This window comes from Gossypium raimondii, chromosome 10 (assembly GCF_025698545.1).
Source record: "Gossypium raimondii isolate GPD5lz chromosome 10, ASM2569854v1, whole genome shotgun sequence".
NCBI classification, from domain to species: Eukaryota; Viridiplantae; Streptophyta; class Magnoliopsida; order Malvales; family Malvaceae; genus Gossypium; species Gossypium raimondii.
In genome coordinates this window covers 7465447-7479546 of record NC_068574.1, presented here as the reverse complement: position 1 = coordinate 7479546, position 14100 = coordinate 7465447, and the positions used below count along the sequence as shown (strand labels likewise).

The following is a 14100-nucleotide window of genomic DNA, read 5'->3' as shown; positions in this document are numbered from 1 at the left end:
AAGCCTTGTCTCCATCGGTTGTAGTGGAGCTGATTGAAGATAGCAGATCTTGCCTTCCTGCATTAACAACGGAGCAGATTGAAAACAAAGCCTTGCCTCCATCGGTTGCAGTGAAGCTGATTAAAATAAAGGATCTTATCTCTCTAAAGTTACAGCAGAGTAGATCGCGTCAGGTATTATTTCCCTGATATTACAGTGGAACAGACCGAAGAATTTCAGATCTTATCTCCCTGAGATTACAGCGGAGCAGATTGAAGATAGTAATCCTATCTCCCTGAGATTACAGTGGATCGGATTAAAACCAATGATCTTATCTCTCTGAAGTTACAGTAGAGTAGATTGCACCAGGTCTTATTTCCCTGAGATTACAGTGGAACAGACCGAAGAATTTCAGATCTTATCTCCCTGAGATTACAGCGGAGCAGATTGAAGTTAGTAATCCCATCTCCCTGAAATTACAGTGGAGCGGATTAAAATAAATGATCTTATCTCTCTGAAGCTACAGTAGAGAAGATCGTATCAGGTCTTATCTCACTGAGATTACAGCGGAGCAGATTGAAGCTAGTAATCCTATCTCCCTGAGATTACAGTAGAGCGGATTAAAACAAAGGATCTTATCTCTCTGAAGTTACAGTAGAGTAGATCGCATCAGGTTTTACCTCCCCGTGGTTACAGTGGAGTACATTGAAGCCAGTAATTCTATCTCCCTGACGTTGTGGGGTGGGCCGAAGCGCCAATGCCTATACCTCTGAAGTTGCAGTAGGTCAGATTAAATCTATCATAGCCAGTCTTATCTCCCTGACGTTACAGTGGAGTAGACTTAAACCATAAACCTCGTCCCCCTGAAGTTGCTGTGAAGAAGATAAAAGCTACAAGACGCATCTCTCTGAAGTACAGTGGAGTGGATCGAAACAACAAGCCACCGTGGATTGAAATAAAGCTACTTGAAGAGAAGCGACAAGAGAAGTCAAGACTCTACGAGACCGGGCCAATTGCTCTTTTTTAGTCTTTGCTCTGTTCTCGTTACACGACAACGAGCAAAGAGGGGCAGCTGTACAAGCCCATTTGCCCGGGCCCAACAAACAAAACAAAACAGACCTAACTATCCAATTACACCCACCAGCCCAATAAGCCCAAAATTTAAAAAGCCTAATGCCCATTTTCAGAAAAAAACAAATCGACCTAGGGTTTGAAATGAAACCCTAGCCCTAACTAAGTGGCGCCAAAGCCTCTTCGACTCCTAGTCTCTTCGGCCGCCCCTCTGCCGACATCGCCCACTTGCACCGCCATGGTCACATCCGTCCTCACCTGCCCTCTGCTACTGCCAGTCCTCCTGCAAATACACAACAAAAATCAACAACATAGGGGAAAACAGAGATTCATTGGGATTTTCTTTTCTTTCGGCTATAAAGCCGAAATTGTAAAAACAAAGAAAGGGGGGAGGCTTCATCATCATAATCGGTCTTTTCCTTTTCTTTTGTAACATTTTCACAACACAATAGTTAATGAAAAAAGCGGAGAAAACATTTAAAGGTTGATTCAGACTTTTTATTCTTTTTTCTGCTCGTTTTTATATTTGTTTGTTTTTTATATACTAATTTATCTCAACAAAACGAAATAAAAAAGGAGAAAGAACCTTACAGAATCGTCTCGCAAGCGTCGTCCGAGTCCTACTTGGTCACCAAATTAGGCGGGAAGGTGGCGATTTGATTTTCTCTCGCGACCCTAGGCCATGAAGACTTGGTCTTGATTGGTCCTGAAGCGAGGTTTAAAACCCGATGTTTGGGCTTCTGACCACCGCTCACGGCGGGGTCGACGGTGGCCCATTTGGCCGGCGACGGGGGGAGTTGAGAGAAGAATGGTTTCTTTCTTTCTTTCTTCTGCAGTTTTTTTTAAAGAAACCCTAGAAATGATTTTTTTTAAAGAAAATTGGGTTTAAATACCCTAAACAAAACGGCACCGTTTTAGCCCCTTCGACCCGCGCGGTGACCCGACCCAGGGGGAGGATCCGCGTGTTTTCCTTAAATGGTATAATTGCACGCACAGTCCCTCAGACTTTACAACGCGTTGCAATTTGGCCCTTGTTTCGTTGTTTTCATTATTTTAATTTGGCCACAAAGTTTTATTGTTGTTTCAATTTAGTCCATTGCAGTCTTGCTTTTGGATGTCTTGGTTTATTTACTTTTTGGTCCCTTTCCTCTCAAGACGTTGCAACTTAATCCTTCTCGTTTTTTTAAATTACCAAAGATCTTTATCTCTATTTCAATTTAGTCCCTTTTTAGTAATTCTATTATTATTATTATTATTATTATTATTATTATTATTATTATTATTATTATTATTATCCTTACTATATTTGTTAGTATTATTACTAATATTATTATTACTAATTTATATTTACACTTACATTTACTTACGTAAATTTTAGATATTATTATATATTTGCTTATATGTGTACATACGTATATGTATATGTATGTTTTCTTTTGTTTGTTTTTCTTAACCTCTTTAATATATACATAAATACTTTTTTTATATGTATATCTATATATATGTATATCTCATCTTCATAAATGTATATTTATATGTATATAAAGATATATATTCTTATATATTCATCATATTTTTAAAAATATATTGTTTATATGCTTTATACTTTGTGATTTGTATATATACTTACATGTATATATATATATATTTATATTTGATTATGGTTATATACATGTATGCATATGTGCTTATGTATTTTCATGTATAATAGTTTCAATATGTGTACATGCATATGTTTTTTCATATTTTCATAATTTTATACATGTATACATGTCTTTTATTGTTTTTATAATTTTGTTAGTCTTGTTCGTTTATTTATGTACATGTTTGTTTTTCTTGCTTTAGTTTTTATCTGCTTATCATTTTGTTCGTTTATTTATGTACATGTTTGTTATTGTTTTTCTTGCTTTAGTTTTTGCTGTTTATCATCTCATCATGATGCACCTTGATTGTTTTATATTAGTCTTATCACTTATTTATATTTTGTTTTGCATGATTATTTTACTTACATTATCATCATCATTTCATTACACCCAAATTTTTAGATTTCAAGAAAGAATTTTAAAATATAAGTAATATTCGATATTTTAAATCTTCGAAATAATCGAGCCCGAACGTATTGGGTTTCGATTTTCTTCGTTGAATCTAAATAATCGAGATTACTCTTTTAAGAATAATAATAAAAAGCTCATTATCGGGAATTCAATATGTTATGTCCTAACGCATTGGATATGACACGCTGTTTTCCTGATATGAGAATTTTTTCTAAAATTTTTTTTCTTCAAAATAAGGCAATATTTAGCGTTTGGAAATTCGAGAAAACGTGCCCTAAGGTGCTGGGTGTCGATTTTTCTCGCTTAACCAAATGGCTTAATATCCTTTAAAAAATTTTAAAATAATTTTAAAAATAAGGCAATGTTTTGCGTTTGGGAAATTCGAGAAAACGTGCCCTAAGGTGCTGGGTGTCGATTTTTCTCGTTCAACCAAATGGCTAAATATCCTTTTAAAAAAAAATTGAAATAAGGCAATGTTTTGCGTTTGGAAATTCGAGGGACGTGTCCTAAGGTGCTGGATTTCGATTTCTCGTTTAAACCAAATTGCCAAATATCCTCTTGAATTTTAATCCATGCCATTCGAGTTGTTTTTAAGGATCGTATTTTAAATTTCTTTAAAGTTTTCAATTTTCGACATTAAGACATTAAGTAATCAACTAGGTACCAATTTTGGGCGTATCGAGGGTGCTAATCCTTCCTCGTATGTAACAACTCCGAACCCGCTTTTTCAATTTCGTGGACCAAAATCGTCGTTTTAATAAAATTAAATTGTTTATTAAAACAACCACTTTTCAAGGTGATCCGATCACACCTTATCAAAAAAATGATTGGTGGCGACTCCCGTTTCATTTTTCAAAACCTAAGTCGACCCCGTTTTTATCCAAAAAAAAATGGTGTCAACAGTGCCCTCGTGGACGCCATTTCAGCACAGTTGGTCATGTAAGAAATAATTTTTTTTGACGTTTTCAGAGCAAATAGTATAAAATCGCTGATACCATGATGCTATATGAGAAGAAATTGTGAAACCGCCTCCCAGTTGCTAGATTGGGCAGACCCGGTGACTGGGTGCCCGTCCACCAGCAATCTCAAATGCAGATGGACATCTTCTAGAGTGATAGTGCACTCTCCACATGGAAGATGAAATGTGTGCGTCTTGGGTCTCCACCTCTCGATGAGCGCACTGATCAATTTCGGCTCCAACTTGCATCCCCGGCCTACCGTCGCCACGTGCCAAAATCCCGCTTCCCGCAGGTAGTTCTCTACTAACGGTGATGGAGGACCATGCATATTCCGAATATTGCATTCCAATACCCGATCTTCAAACTATTATAACAAAAAATAAATTAATATTTATCAAAAAATACATAAATAAAATTATCTTAAATAAAATTTAAAATTTAAAATACTTACCATTTTCATTTGCTCCACCCATATGTGATTCCTATCAAGACGAATCAATGATTCGGCCATTGCGAAAATATTAAAAATTTTAAAATTATTTAAAAAATAAAACATTTAAAATTTTCTTTAAAAAACTGAAATTGAATGGAAAAAGAAATTTAATATGGAGTTTAGAGATTTTTGAAGGAAATTGTGAGGATTTTGGAAGGAATTGAGAGTTTAAGAGAATTTTGGAAGAAAATTGAGAGAATTTTGAAGGACTTTGAGAGAATTTTTGAATGAAATTGAGATAGGATTTGTTTGTGAAAAATAAGAGGTAGGGGGTTTTATAGTTTAAAATTTCGACCGTTGGGGTACTCGTTTTCATCTTGGGTGTCATCATCGTCCACGTCAATGTGACTGCGGACGTGGAAGGAAATCGCTTCCTCAGGGACGTGATTTCCTTCCTCGTCGGCAGGTCGCTCTGACGTGGACGCGATGACCTGTCAAGTTCCCCGACATCGCACTGACGTGGACGCGATTTCGGGAAAAACGGCCCATTCTGGTAAATAATTAAAAAACCGGCCTATTTCGGTAAATTTAAAAAAAGGGCCTTTTTTAGTGTTTTGCCCCTTAAATCTCACACATTAAATCTTTATTAATTATAAAGCATATTTATTAATTATTAAATATTATCATATTTATATATAAAAATCATAATTAATTAATTAAATTTTATAAATTTTAATTTATCCAATTATATTTAATAATTTTATAAATTTATTAATTAATAATATATTATATCAATTTAATAATATAAAGAATAATAAGGAATATTCTCAGTTTATTCAAACTCATGTTTTTATATATTTATTATTATAGATTATAGATGACAAGATGTGTGTTGTGGATGGTCAGATTACGCGAACTGATGCTGTTTATGTAAATCAGACGGTGTACAAGTTCTGATGGTGAATTATCAGGGGGCGATGGCGTGTAATAGCTGGAGTTTGCTTTGCTGCTGGTCTCAAAACAATTTGGCAATTTGGCTTCGGGTATTTCGGGTTTTGTTGTGTGTTTTTTAGTTGCATTATTAAGAGGCGTCGGTTGGATTTAATTTATTTTTAATTATGGGTTGGAATTGCTTTGATTTGATTATCGAAGGTTTACCAAACCAAACTCTGGATGAGTAAATTTCATTACCTACATTTATTTATTTTATTAGTGGACAAATTGCAACTCAATCAATTCTAAATTATTTGGGTACAATTTGGCTTTCAATTTAAAAATAAAAATAAGAAAAGAAGATTTTATTTTCTAGCGGCTTATGCAGCATCAGCATCAGCTTCAGCTGGCAGCTGGCTGGCTGGCTGGCGTTGTCAAATGTCAAAACGGAGAAGGAATCAATTGCGTTGGGAATGAAAGAGAAAGGGCAGACCTTACCTCACCAAATTCCAAGACCTTTCTATCTGTAACGGTCCGACTCAGAAAGTCAATTCATTCATTTAAAAATCAACACCCCCTGCTTATTAAATGCCATCATAAATAATACTCCAAATACTGTAATGCTGAAATCCATATTAAGATGTGGTTTGAGTTTATATAAACCAAAATACACATTCATACTCAGCCAACCTTCAAATAAAAATATGAAAAATCTCAAACATTCATAATCTACTCTCAAAAACTAAAACCACATACGTAGGCTCACCAAAGAGAAATAAGAACCGCCATAACCATCAATCCAAACAGCTGCTGCTGCTGCTGCTGCTGCTGCTGCACTGCACAATCATTTCTTCATACTTTTTATGGAGAAGCCTGCTGAAATTTCTCTTATGCTTCATTGCAAAATCAAGCCACAAGAATAAAACCTGTTAACAAATAATAATAATAATACCACTTTTAGGAACTTGCACTGTAACTGAGAGAAAAAGAAGATTAGTTTCTCTGATATGCATACCGCACATTTAAATAAAGGAATGCCACCCGTCAAGCCACAATAATATTCTTAAAACTGAATGTAGCGTGATGAGGCATTTGTCATACACAACTCTGCCAGAATGAGAGAGGTTTAGGTTTAGAATGAATGAATGAAGGGAGGTGCATCTATATAAACTGCATTGTTACTAAAGATTTTCATTTTTCTTTTTGATCAAGTAGAGCATTAGTCAACCATGATTTACCTACAATATCCAGGAATAAATTGCAGCCCAAAGTTGTGCAAGTCAAAAGCTGGACGTCAGAAAGGGACTAGAATAAGGTCTGCACCACCAAGTAATCCACAAAATAAGAAATTTCAAACATCCACAAAGATAGAAAAAGCTTTCTTTGCAAAACTTTTACTTATACCAGTTTACTGGGGCAGGCTCCATCTTTAAATAAGAAAATCACTTGCTAAAGCTCATCTCTGAATATCTGCATGGAAATGAAGGATAAATAAATAAATTCACTTACATATAGCAGATGATAGAAACAAAGAGAATTTTGTTGACCCAGTCCATAGAAACAGCTTAAGAGTTTCAACTTGCCTGCGAGGCTGCTTATTAGGGTTATTTTGTCGTTGGCCAAGTTCATCACTCACAAGCTCTGCATAGGAGTCAACTTGTTTAACAACCAAAACATAAGAAACCAGACAGGTCTATGTTCAGAACTTCCCTTACCTGGTCTTTGAGAAGGCTTCCATTCATTATTTGGTTTTTTAGAAATGTTTTCTTTGCTGAAAAAGGAAATTTAAATTTTATTGAAAAACGATCAGCAAGTAACAAAAACTACATGTGATACTTTGTAAATAGAAAAAACATAACCAGTTACACTGTCAGTCATCTTAGATTTCATTAGTTATTTTGCCTCACTCTCCCTCACATAAACACAGGACACCCCAAGTATATAGAAACGAAAAAAGTCTGAGATATAGCCCTTAACGTCCATTATATAAACATCCATCTACCAGGGAGCAAGACTTTTTATCATCAAACAATCTACCAATAGAAACATTGCAATATGAAAGGAAACATCAGTGACCATTACAAAGATAAAATAACCACTAAAGCTTCCTTTAAAACATCTTTGAGCAATTATTATCTGTTTTGAACTTAACCTCTGTAAAATGCCAATAGTTCCATGTAAACTAACAATATTATCATCCTCCAAATGACCCAGCATTTCACACCAAAAGGATTGATGAGGTTTCTATAAAGATGAAGATATAGGTAGACTGAATAAACAAAACCCTGCACATAGCTAAAAAACACATTCGACTGAACTTAAACATGTCTAAATCCTGACTTCAGGGGTTATCTTGCAAGGGCTTTCCAACAAGATGCTATTATTGAAGACTGATAACAAAAAGGCAAATTTTGAATGCTACAAGTTTCTAAGACTAATGACAAAGTTCATATTTTCTTTCCCACTCTGGCAAGTAGAAGGAAACAAAGACAACAAAGGCTATTTGAATCAAGCAGGTTGCCGAAACCAAAACCGTGATACTAACCTTGAGGATCCCGTTGAAGATGTCTGCCCTGATGGACGAGCATTATAAGCCCCATCGACTGCAATATAAGGTGGACAATATGTTGGCCCTAATGCCCCAGCAGCACCAGTGAGTACAGGTAGCCTAAACGAGAAAATGAAAATAAACACTGCATTTAGCTTAAACAGATGAATAAATTAAAATAACAAAAAAGTGAATAAGCTATCAAGAGAGATTTAGAATTGCATTGATCGTCAAAAAATGTCCATGCTCAGTGTCATTCCCGCATTTGCCTTTCACTACTAGCAAAAAGTGCAGGAAATTGGAGAGTAGCCACAAAAGGCTTATCTGGTAGCTATGGGGAGTCTGATACACTGATTGATAATTCCAAGTTATGTTTTATTATGGGGATGTAACTTCCTCCATAACAAAATCAATTGGCCAGTTCAAGAGCTGACTAAGACATCACCCTCATTCTCCAAGGAAACCAGATGTAATCCACACAAGTAACTTTCCTACAGAAAAAGATTTACTGTACCATGTCATTTCTGAATTTCTTGTTCCAAGTTGTGGCTGGGCAACATATCCTGGAAATGCCATGCCAACAGCAGGAACACTAAGGCCACCAGAGTGCTGGCCCCCAAATTGCATTACTGCATGCCAACCATTCAGGAGGAAAAAAAAATGAAAAAATTGAGGTCATAAAAAAGTTTTACCAGGAATTAAGAAAGCAGAGAACGGTCCACAGAATAATAGAAGTGAACCTAAGCAACTATGTAGATAAAAGCTATTTCCAAACACCACATAGTATCAATTCCAAATACAAATGAACTCAAACAAACTCCAACCTCCAACCACCCCAGAAAAAAGCATATCCCTAATCAAAACAAACTGTGTTCAAGGAATTATATATCCATCTGATCTTAGACAAAAGGCAACTAAAAAAATGTTCAGATGAAAACTACCTCTTATATTTACTAAAACATTTAATGTAATCCATAGAAATTTCAGAAAATTGGGATTTGGTGCCCGGGAATTAGTATGCACTTTTCCAGGTAAGGCAATTTTCTCCATTACAAATTTTACCTTCTATGGTAGATATGTTATCCAGAAAAAATTGACGGTTAAAAACAAATGAAAAGCTTTACCAGGCAAAAAGGCAGGAAAGTTTTGATCACCATGGCTGATAGACATATTCCCTGTAGCTCCAATAATCTGAGCTCCACCATACAGATAAGAGCCCCTTCCAGCTCCTTGAAGATTGCTTTTTCCCTTGTTCACCAATGCACCCTCAGGTTTACTTGTTTCTGAAGATTCAACCTCTCCAGATTCATAGGAACTGACTGACATAGCTGTCTTTGGTGGAGAGGCAGCTTGAGACCCAATACTAGGATGCTGGCCTAACTGCTGAGTAGCTGCTTGTACAGAAGAGTGAGCCCTGCCTTGAGCAGGAATTCTCTGAACAGCATTGACCTGCACTGGTGGAGAAACTCTGTTGACTTGGTTATGATGTGGAGCTGGCTGATAAGCCTTGGGTCCTGGGTTAGCTATGACTCTACCCTGTACCCTGGATTGAGAGGGTTGACTAGTATTACCCAATGAAGATCCAGTAGGCAGCATTTGCATGTTGGCCAGAGGCTTCACAGAAGCCGATGTGGTGGAATCATCTATGTAAAGCTTTGCCATGCCGAGAGGATCAAGTACATTTTTCCCACGTAATGAATTGGATTGAAATAGAGAAAATTTCTCATCTGTAACAGAGGGGCGAAGATCCCTGCTGACACTTCCAGCTTGAGCATCCTTCCTCTGAGTCAAAGAAATGTCTTTCTTGGAAGACCCTGATGGATAAAAGGGTGGGGACGCAGAACTCAAACTTGATGCAAAAATATGTTTCTTAGAAGGAATTGATACAGTGTCTGCATTTGTTGCAGTTGTGGAAGCTCTACTTGAATTGGCTTGTGAAGTTTTCTCAATAGGCTTCCAAGAACTGAATTATTTAAATCATTCAATGTCATGCAAACTTAGTTTTAGCAGGAAGATATGGAAAACGAAAGAAAACAAATGCCATAGTAATGCTCACGGTTTGTTCAGCACTGGAGATGCCTGACAGCCATTTTTCATAGTAGGTTCGTATCTCTTAGGTCCTCTTCCTCTCACAGCCTTCGGAGCCTGGTTCTGATTGTAGTTTTTCCCGAATGCTTTGGACCTACTTCCTGTAGAATAACCATGATCTTGAACCGCATTCTTACTACGAGCACGATATCTACCTCTAGAAGATCTTCTTCCCTGAATGCAGGAGAAAAAACATATCAATATAGGGAAAAAATATCAAATGAGATTAAGAAAAGAAATACTGTTCAGGCAACCAAAAAAATAAGAAGCTCTAATCATGCAAGTTGAATATGTATGAAACCATTACCTCTTTATAACGCTTTCCTTGCAAAGTCATCTCCTCAAACTTGTCATGTCCCCATTTCCTATCATCCTTGGATTCCCACAATTTTCTTCCACCACGCATTTGCCTAAAACATACAAATCTGATTACACAACTCAAGACATTTATAATAACTTGAATGGAAGAAAAAGGAGAACCTAAGAATTGTAAAGAAAAACCAAAATATAAAATGAGGATTGAACCCATTAGAGCACAAGACTATATCATAGCTAGTCTTTACACACAAGCAAACACCCATATAACAATGATAAATGCACTAGAAACTATGGATATAAATAAAGATTTGGAGCCAAAAATAAGCCTACCATTGTTACTATTTTGTATGATTGTCACGGTATTGACAGTATAGATGAAAAGCATGTTTAGAATTATAACTTACTTTTCCCTTCTTATAAGCAAACAAAGTCGAGGATAAGTAATCATAACTCATAAGCACTTATAATGTCATCAAATACCAATGTTCCATTCTTGACCTATCAGATTACATTTGCTCTTATGTTGGGCCAGTCAAATATTTTACAATAAAGGTCCTGATCGACTAGCTTATGCCTGGATCAAATCTGGTAGCTTTAAAAGGTCCTAAAATGAATAAAAAGTGGCACAAAAAAAAAAGAAAACTCCTGAATAAAATATGAAAGCATCTGGAATGTAGGTCTACTCATTTAACATTAAACTAGATCATTATCACATTTCACGTCTTCACTGCTCATACCAATCCCAACTGTTAAAATTACGTACTTAAATTTATCAAGTCATAAATGTGTAGATGAGCAAGTAAGCTAAGCTCTCATGTTCATTACAACCTTATAATTCCTTATACCAGAAGGATCATGGAATGATTCAAGGTTCACGATAACAAAACATAAAACAGCTGCATGTAGAGCATGGGCATCATAGGGTCAAAAATCTAATAAGCACATTTCTTGCCTAAATGAACACGCTCAAAAGTAATAAAAAAAATCATTTCTACTATCTTCAAGGAGAAGTACAAGGTGTGACAAGTGAGCATTCCAGTTTCAACCATGACATGTAAAGAAAAAAAGAAAGCTAAAATAGGCATAAATAATTAGTCCTATAGAAACGCACCATATACTTTTCTATAAATTGCTAATTAATTACTCGAACAGTTAACAAACATTATAAATTAGCATAGCAATTACCACCCAGAAAAGCAACGAAAGCAAAAAAACAAAACTGAATACCTATGACGACCGCCAACATTGTCTCGAAATCTATCATCGTGCATATAAAACGCCCCAGCAGTTGGCACAACAAATGGCTCATTCTCCTTCTTTTCGTCTTCATCTTCCTCTCCCACATGATTATTACCATTACTAATCTCCACTCCCTCATCCACATTCCTATTCCCATTATCCATCACTGCTGCTCCTCCAGTTCTCTCAGCATTCCCTTGCACTTCCCTTCTTCTCATTACTTCTTCTATCTCCTCCTCATCAACATCCTCTTCCTCCACTCCATCATAATTTTCTTCTTCCTCCTCTTCTTCTGAGTACAATTCTTCTTCTTCGTCATCGTAATCTGCAGCACCGCCCTGACTGTCGGATTCATCGGAATGAATCACGGCCCTCGGATTCATCCTCACTGCATTATTATTATCCACTTCCCCTTCGCCTTCCTCATCATCACTGGCAGCCTTTCTCCTCTGCATGGTCAGCGAACACTTCACCTCCTCTGGATCACTATAGTACTCCACCTCATCTTCTCCCGTCGTAGCCATCACTTCCACAGGAACCAAAGTCGCTAAAACTCCAAAAAAATTATTACGAAGAAAAAAGGCGCATTCAAAACCAATCGCCTAAACACTCCAAGAGAATCAGAACCCTAAGAGCCTTGAAATTGAAAGAACAAAAATTATTTGATTCTTAAATTATAAATTTCGTTGGAGAGGTCGCGGTTTTTAGAAAGAAGGAGCTTTTTGGATAAAATTGAAGGGAGATTGGGGGTCGTGGATTGATTACGTGGAAAGCATAAGGGTATTTTAGGAAATTCGAGAGTTTGATTCTGATACGGTCGTAAGATCTCCTACGGAATATCTTTTAAGGGAGTTTCATGGCTGATAACCAATGGCGTGCCGCCACGTTTTCATATGGAATTTAGATTCCTTCCACTTTAGTTTTAAAGTTTGCATTTTTCTCCAATTCTTTCACCCGAATAAATAGGTGTTCAAAACAAATATCTTAATTTATTGTAAAACTAAAACAAATTATAGTAAAGTATAAGAAACAAAAATTTAAGGACAATTTTGTTTTTTGATGCAATAAATCTATATATCCGAGTTTCAATTATCATAAATTACAAATATATAATTAATCAATTAATTAAACCATCTTATAAATCCTTTTGAGATTACAAGAGAGTAATTTTGTAACCCTCTATTATTATCAATTGATTTATTACATTTTATCAAACCAAAAATATGTCCAATTAAACTTTTGTTAGACAATATCTCAGTGAGTTAAAAAATTAAGGAAAGAGTCGATTGAATATTAGCTTGATTGGTATGGATATTGTTGTCAATATAGGAGGACATAGGTTCTAGTGCATTGAAACACATTATCCTCCTATTTATGAATTAGGGAGGAAACATGAATAATTCTAAGTATTGTATATAAAAAAATCTTTTTCTTGAAATCTCTGTTCTAAAAATTTTTATTCAAGAATGAAATTTTATTGGAACTATCCAATTTATCATTCGAAACTATATCATATTCGAATATAATTAAATAGGATGAATTAAGATTATGCAATAATTTTAACTTTTATTATAAGCTAGCTCGCTAAAAATTTTTACTAAAAAACCTCAAAGAAAGAATAGAAAAAGAATATACCATATTTTACTCTCCCAGTAAAAACCTTTCAAATGTTGAAGTTAGTAACGCTTCCGTGAACAAGTCTGTAACTTTTCTATCATTTCTCTTCTCATGGCAAAATAATTCAATGTGTCTTGTACTTTGGACCTTTAACTATCGACACGTGGCAATTTCCAGAAAAAAGTCTGACATTTAAAACCTAGGGGCTTGCTAACAAATTGACCATTTTGTTTATGAAAGCAAAAAAAAAAAAGGGGCGGACAAAAAACGATGGGACATTCCTTGAAACAAAACAAAACATTTAATATCCATCAGAAAAAGTGTGACTGATAAACAAAACACAAAAAAATTAAATCAAGTTTCATAACCTTTGATCTGTAATCCCTAACCATTCCCTTTCCCCTTTTTCCTTCAATCTGAAATCCATTGTCATTCCCATTCCTTCTCATGCTCTTGATTTTTTTTCCAACCAATCTAACACCAGATAACTAAGATTCACTACTGTTGCATTAGGAAAAATGTTCCAATGAAAAAAGAACCCATTTTGCATGTTATTCATTTCGAAATATCCCACCTTTATTGATCTTTCAGTGTTTTGATTATTGAAAAATCTCGTATTTTGGTCGAACTATATTTCCATCTATCGAACATTTGATCAGTTCACCACTGAACCGTACTTTCAAGTTGCTAAAAACCCACCTTCAAGTGAAATACATTTTCATATTTCGAGAAAACCTTACTGAAGTGAAACCCTGCTTTCCTTATATTATGGTAAGACCCTATTTTCGTTATGGATATGCGATCAAGTTTCGTATTATTTTGGTAAAAAACCTAATTTGTTCCTTCTTTTTTACAGTGGTT

At 35.6% G+C, this 14100-nt stretch overlaps 1 protein-coding gene across 10 annotated transcripts; it reads right to left on the bottom strand.

Annotated features, from left to right (window-relative positions):
* Positions 1-6042: 6042 nt before the first annotated feature.
* Positions 6043-12349, bottom strand: LOC105777747 (protein MLN51 homolog). 10 transcript variants are annotated; one of them, XM_052622635.1, is made up of 13 exons: positions 11611-12348; positions 10373-10475; positions 10034-10239; positions 9549-9940; positions 9102-9431; positions 8492-8606; positions 7975-8097; positions 7145-7200; positions 7013-7070; positions 6834-6899; positions 6668-6746; positions 6450-6536; positions 6043-6355 (listed from the first exon to the last, which is right to left on the bottom strand). In XM_052622635.1, the coding sequence occupies exons 1-10, from the start codon at positions 12144-12146 to the stop codon at positions 6872-6874; spliced, it is 1947 nt and encodes a 648-aa protein (XP_052478595.1). In that variant the 5' UTR covers positions 12147-12348; the 3' UTR covers positions 6043-6355; positions 6450-6536; positions 6668-6746; positions 6834-6871. The 10 variants fall into 10 exon arrangements, with proteins under 10 accessions (XP_052478595.1, XP_012456605.1, XP_012456610.1 ...); XM_012601151.2 differs by having other exon boundaries at positions 6445-6536; positions 9102-9940; XM_012601156.2 differs by having other exon boundaries at positions 6043-6322; positions 6445-6536; positions 9102-9940.
* Positions 12350-14100: the final 1751 nt, after the last annotated feature.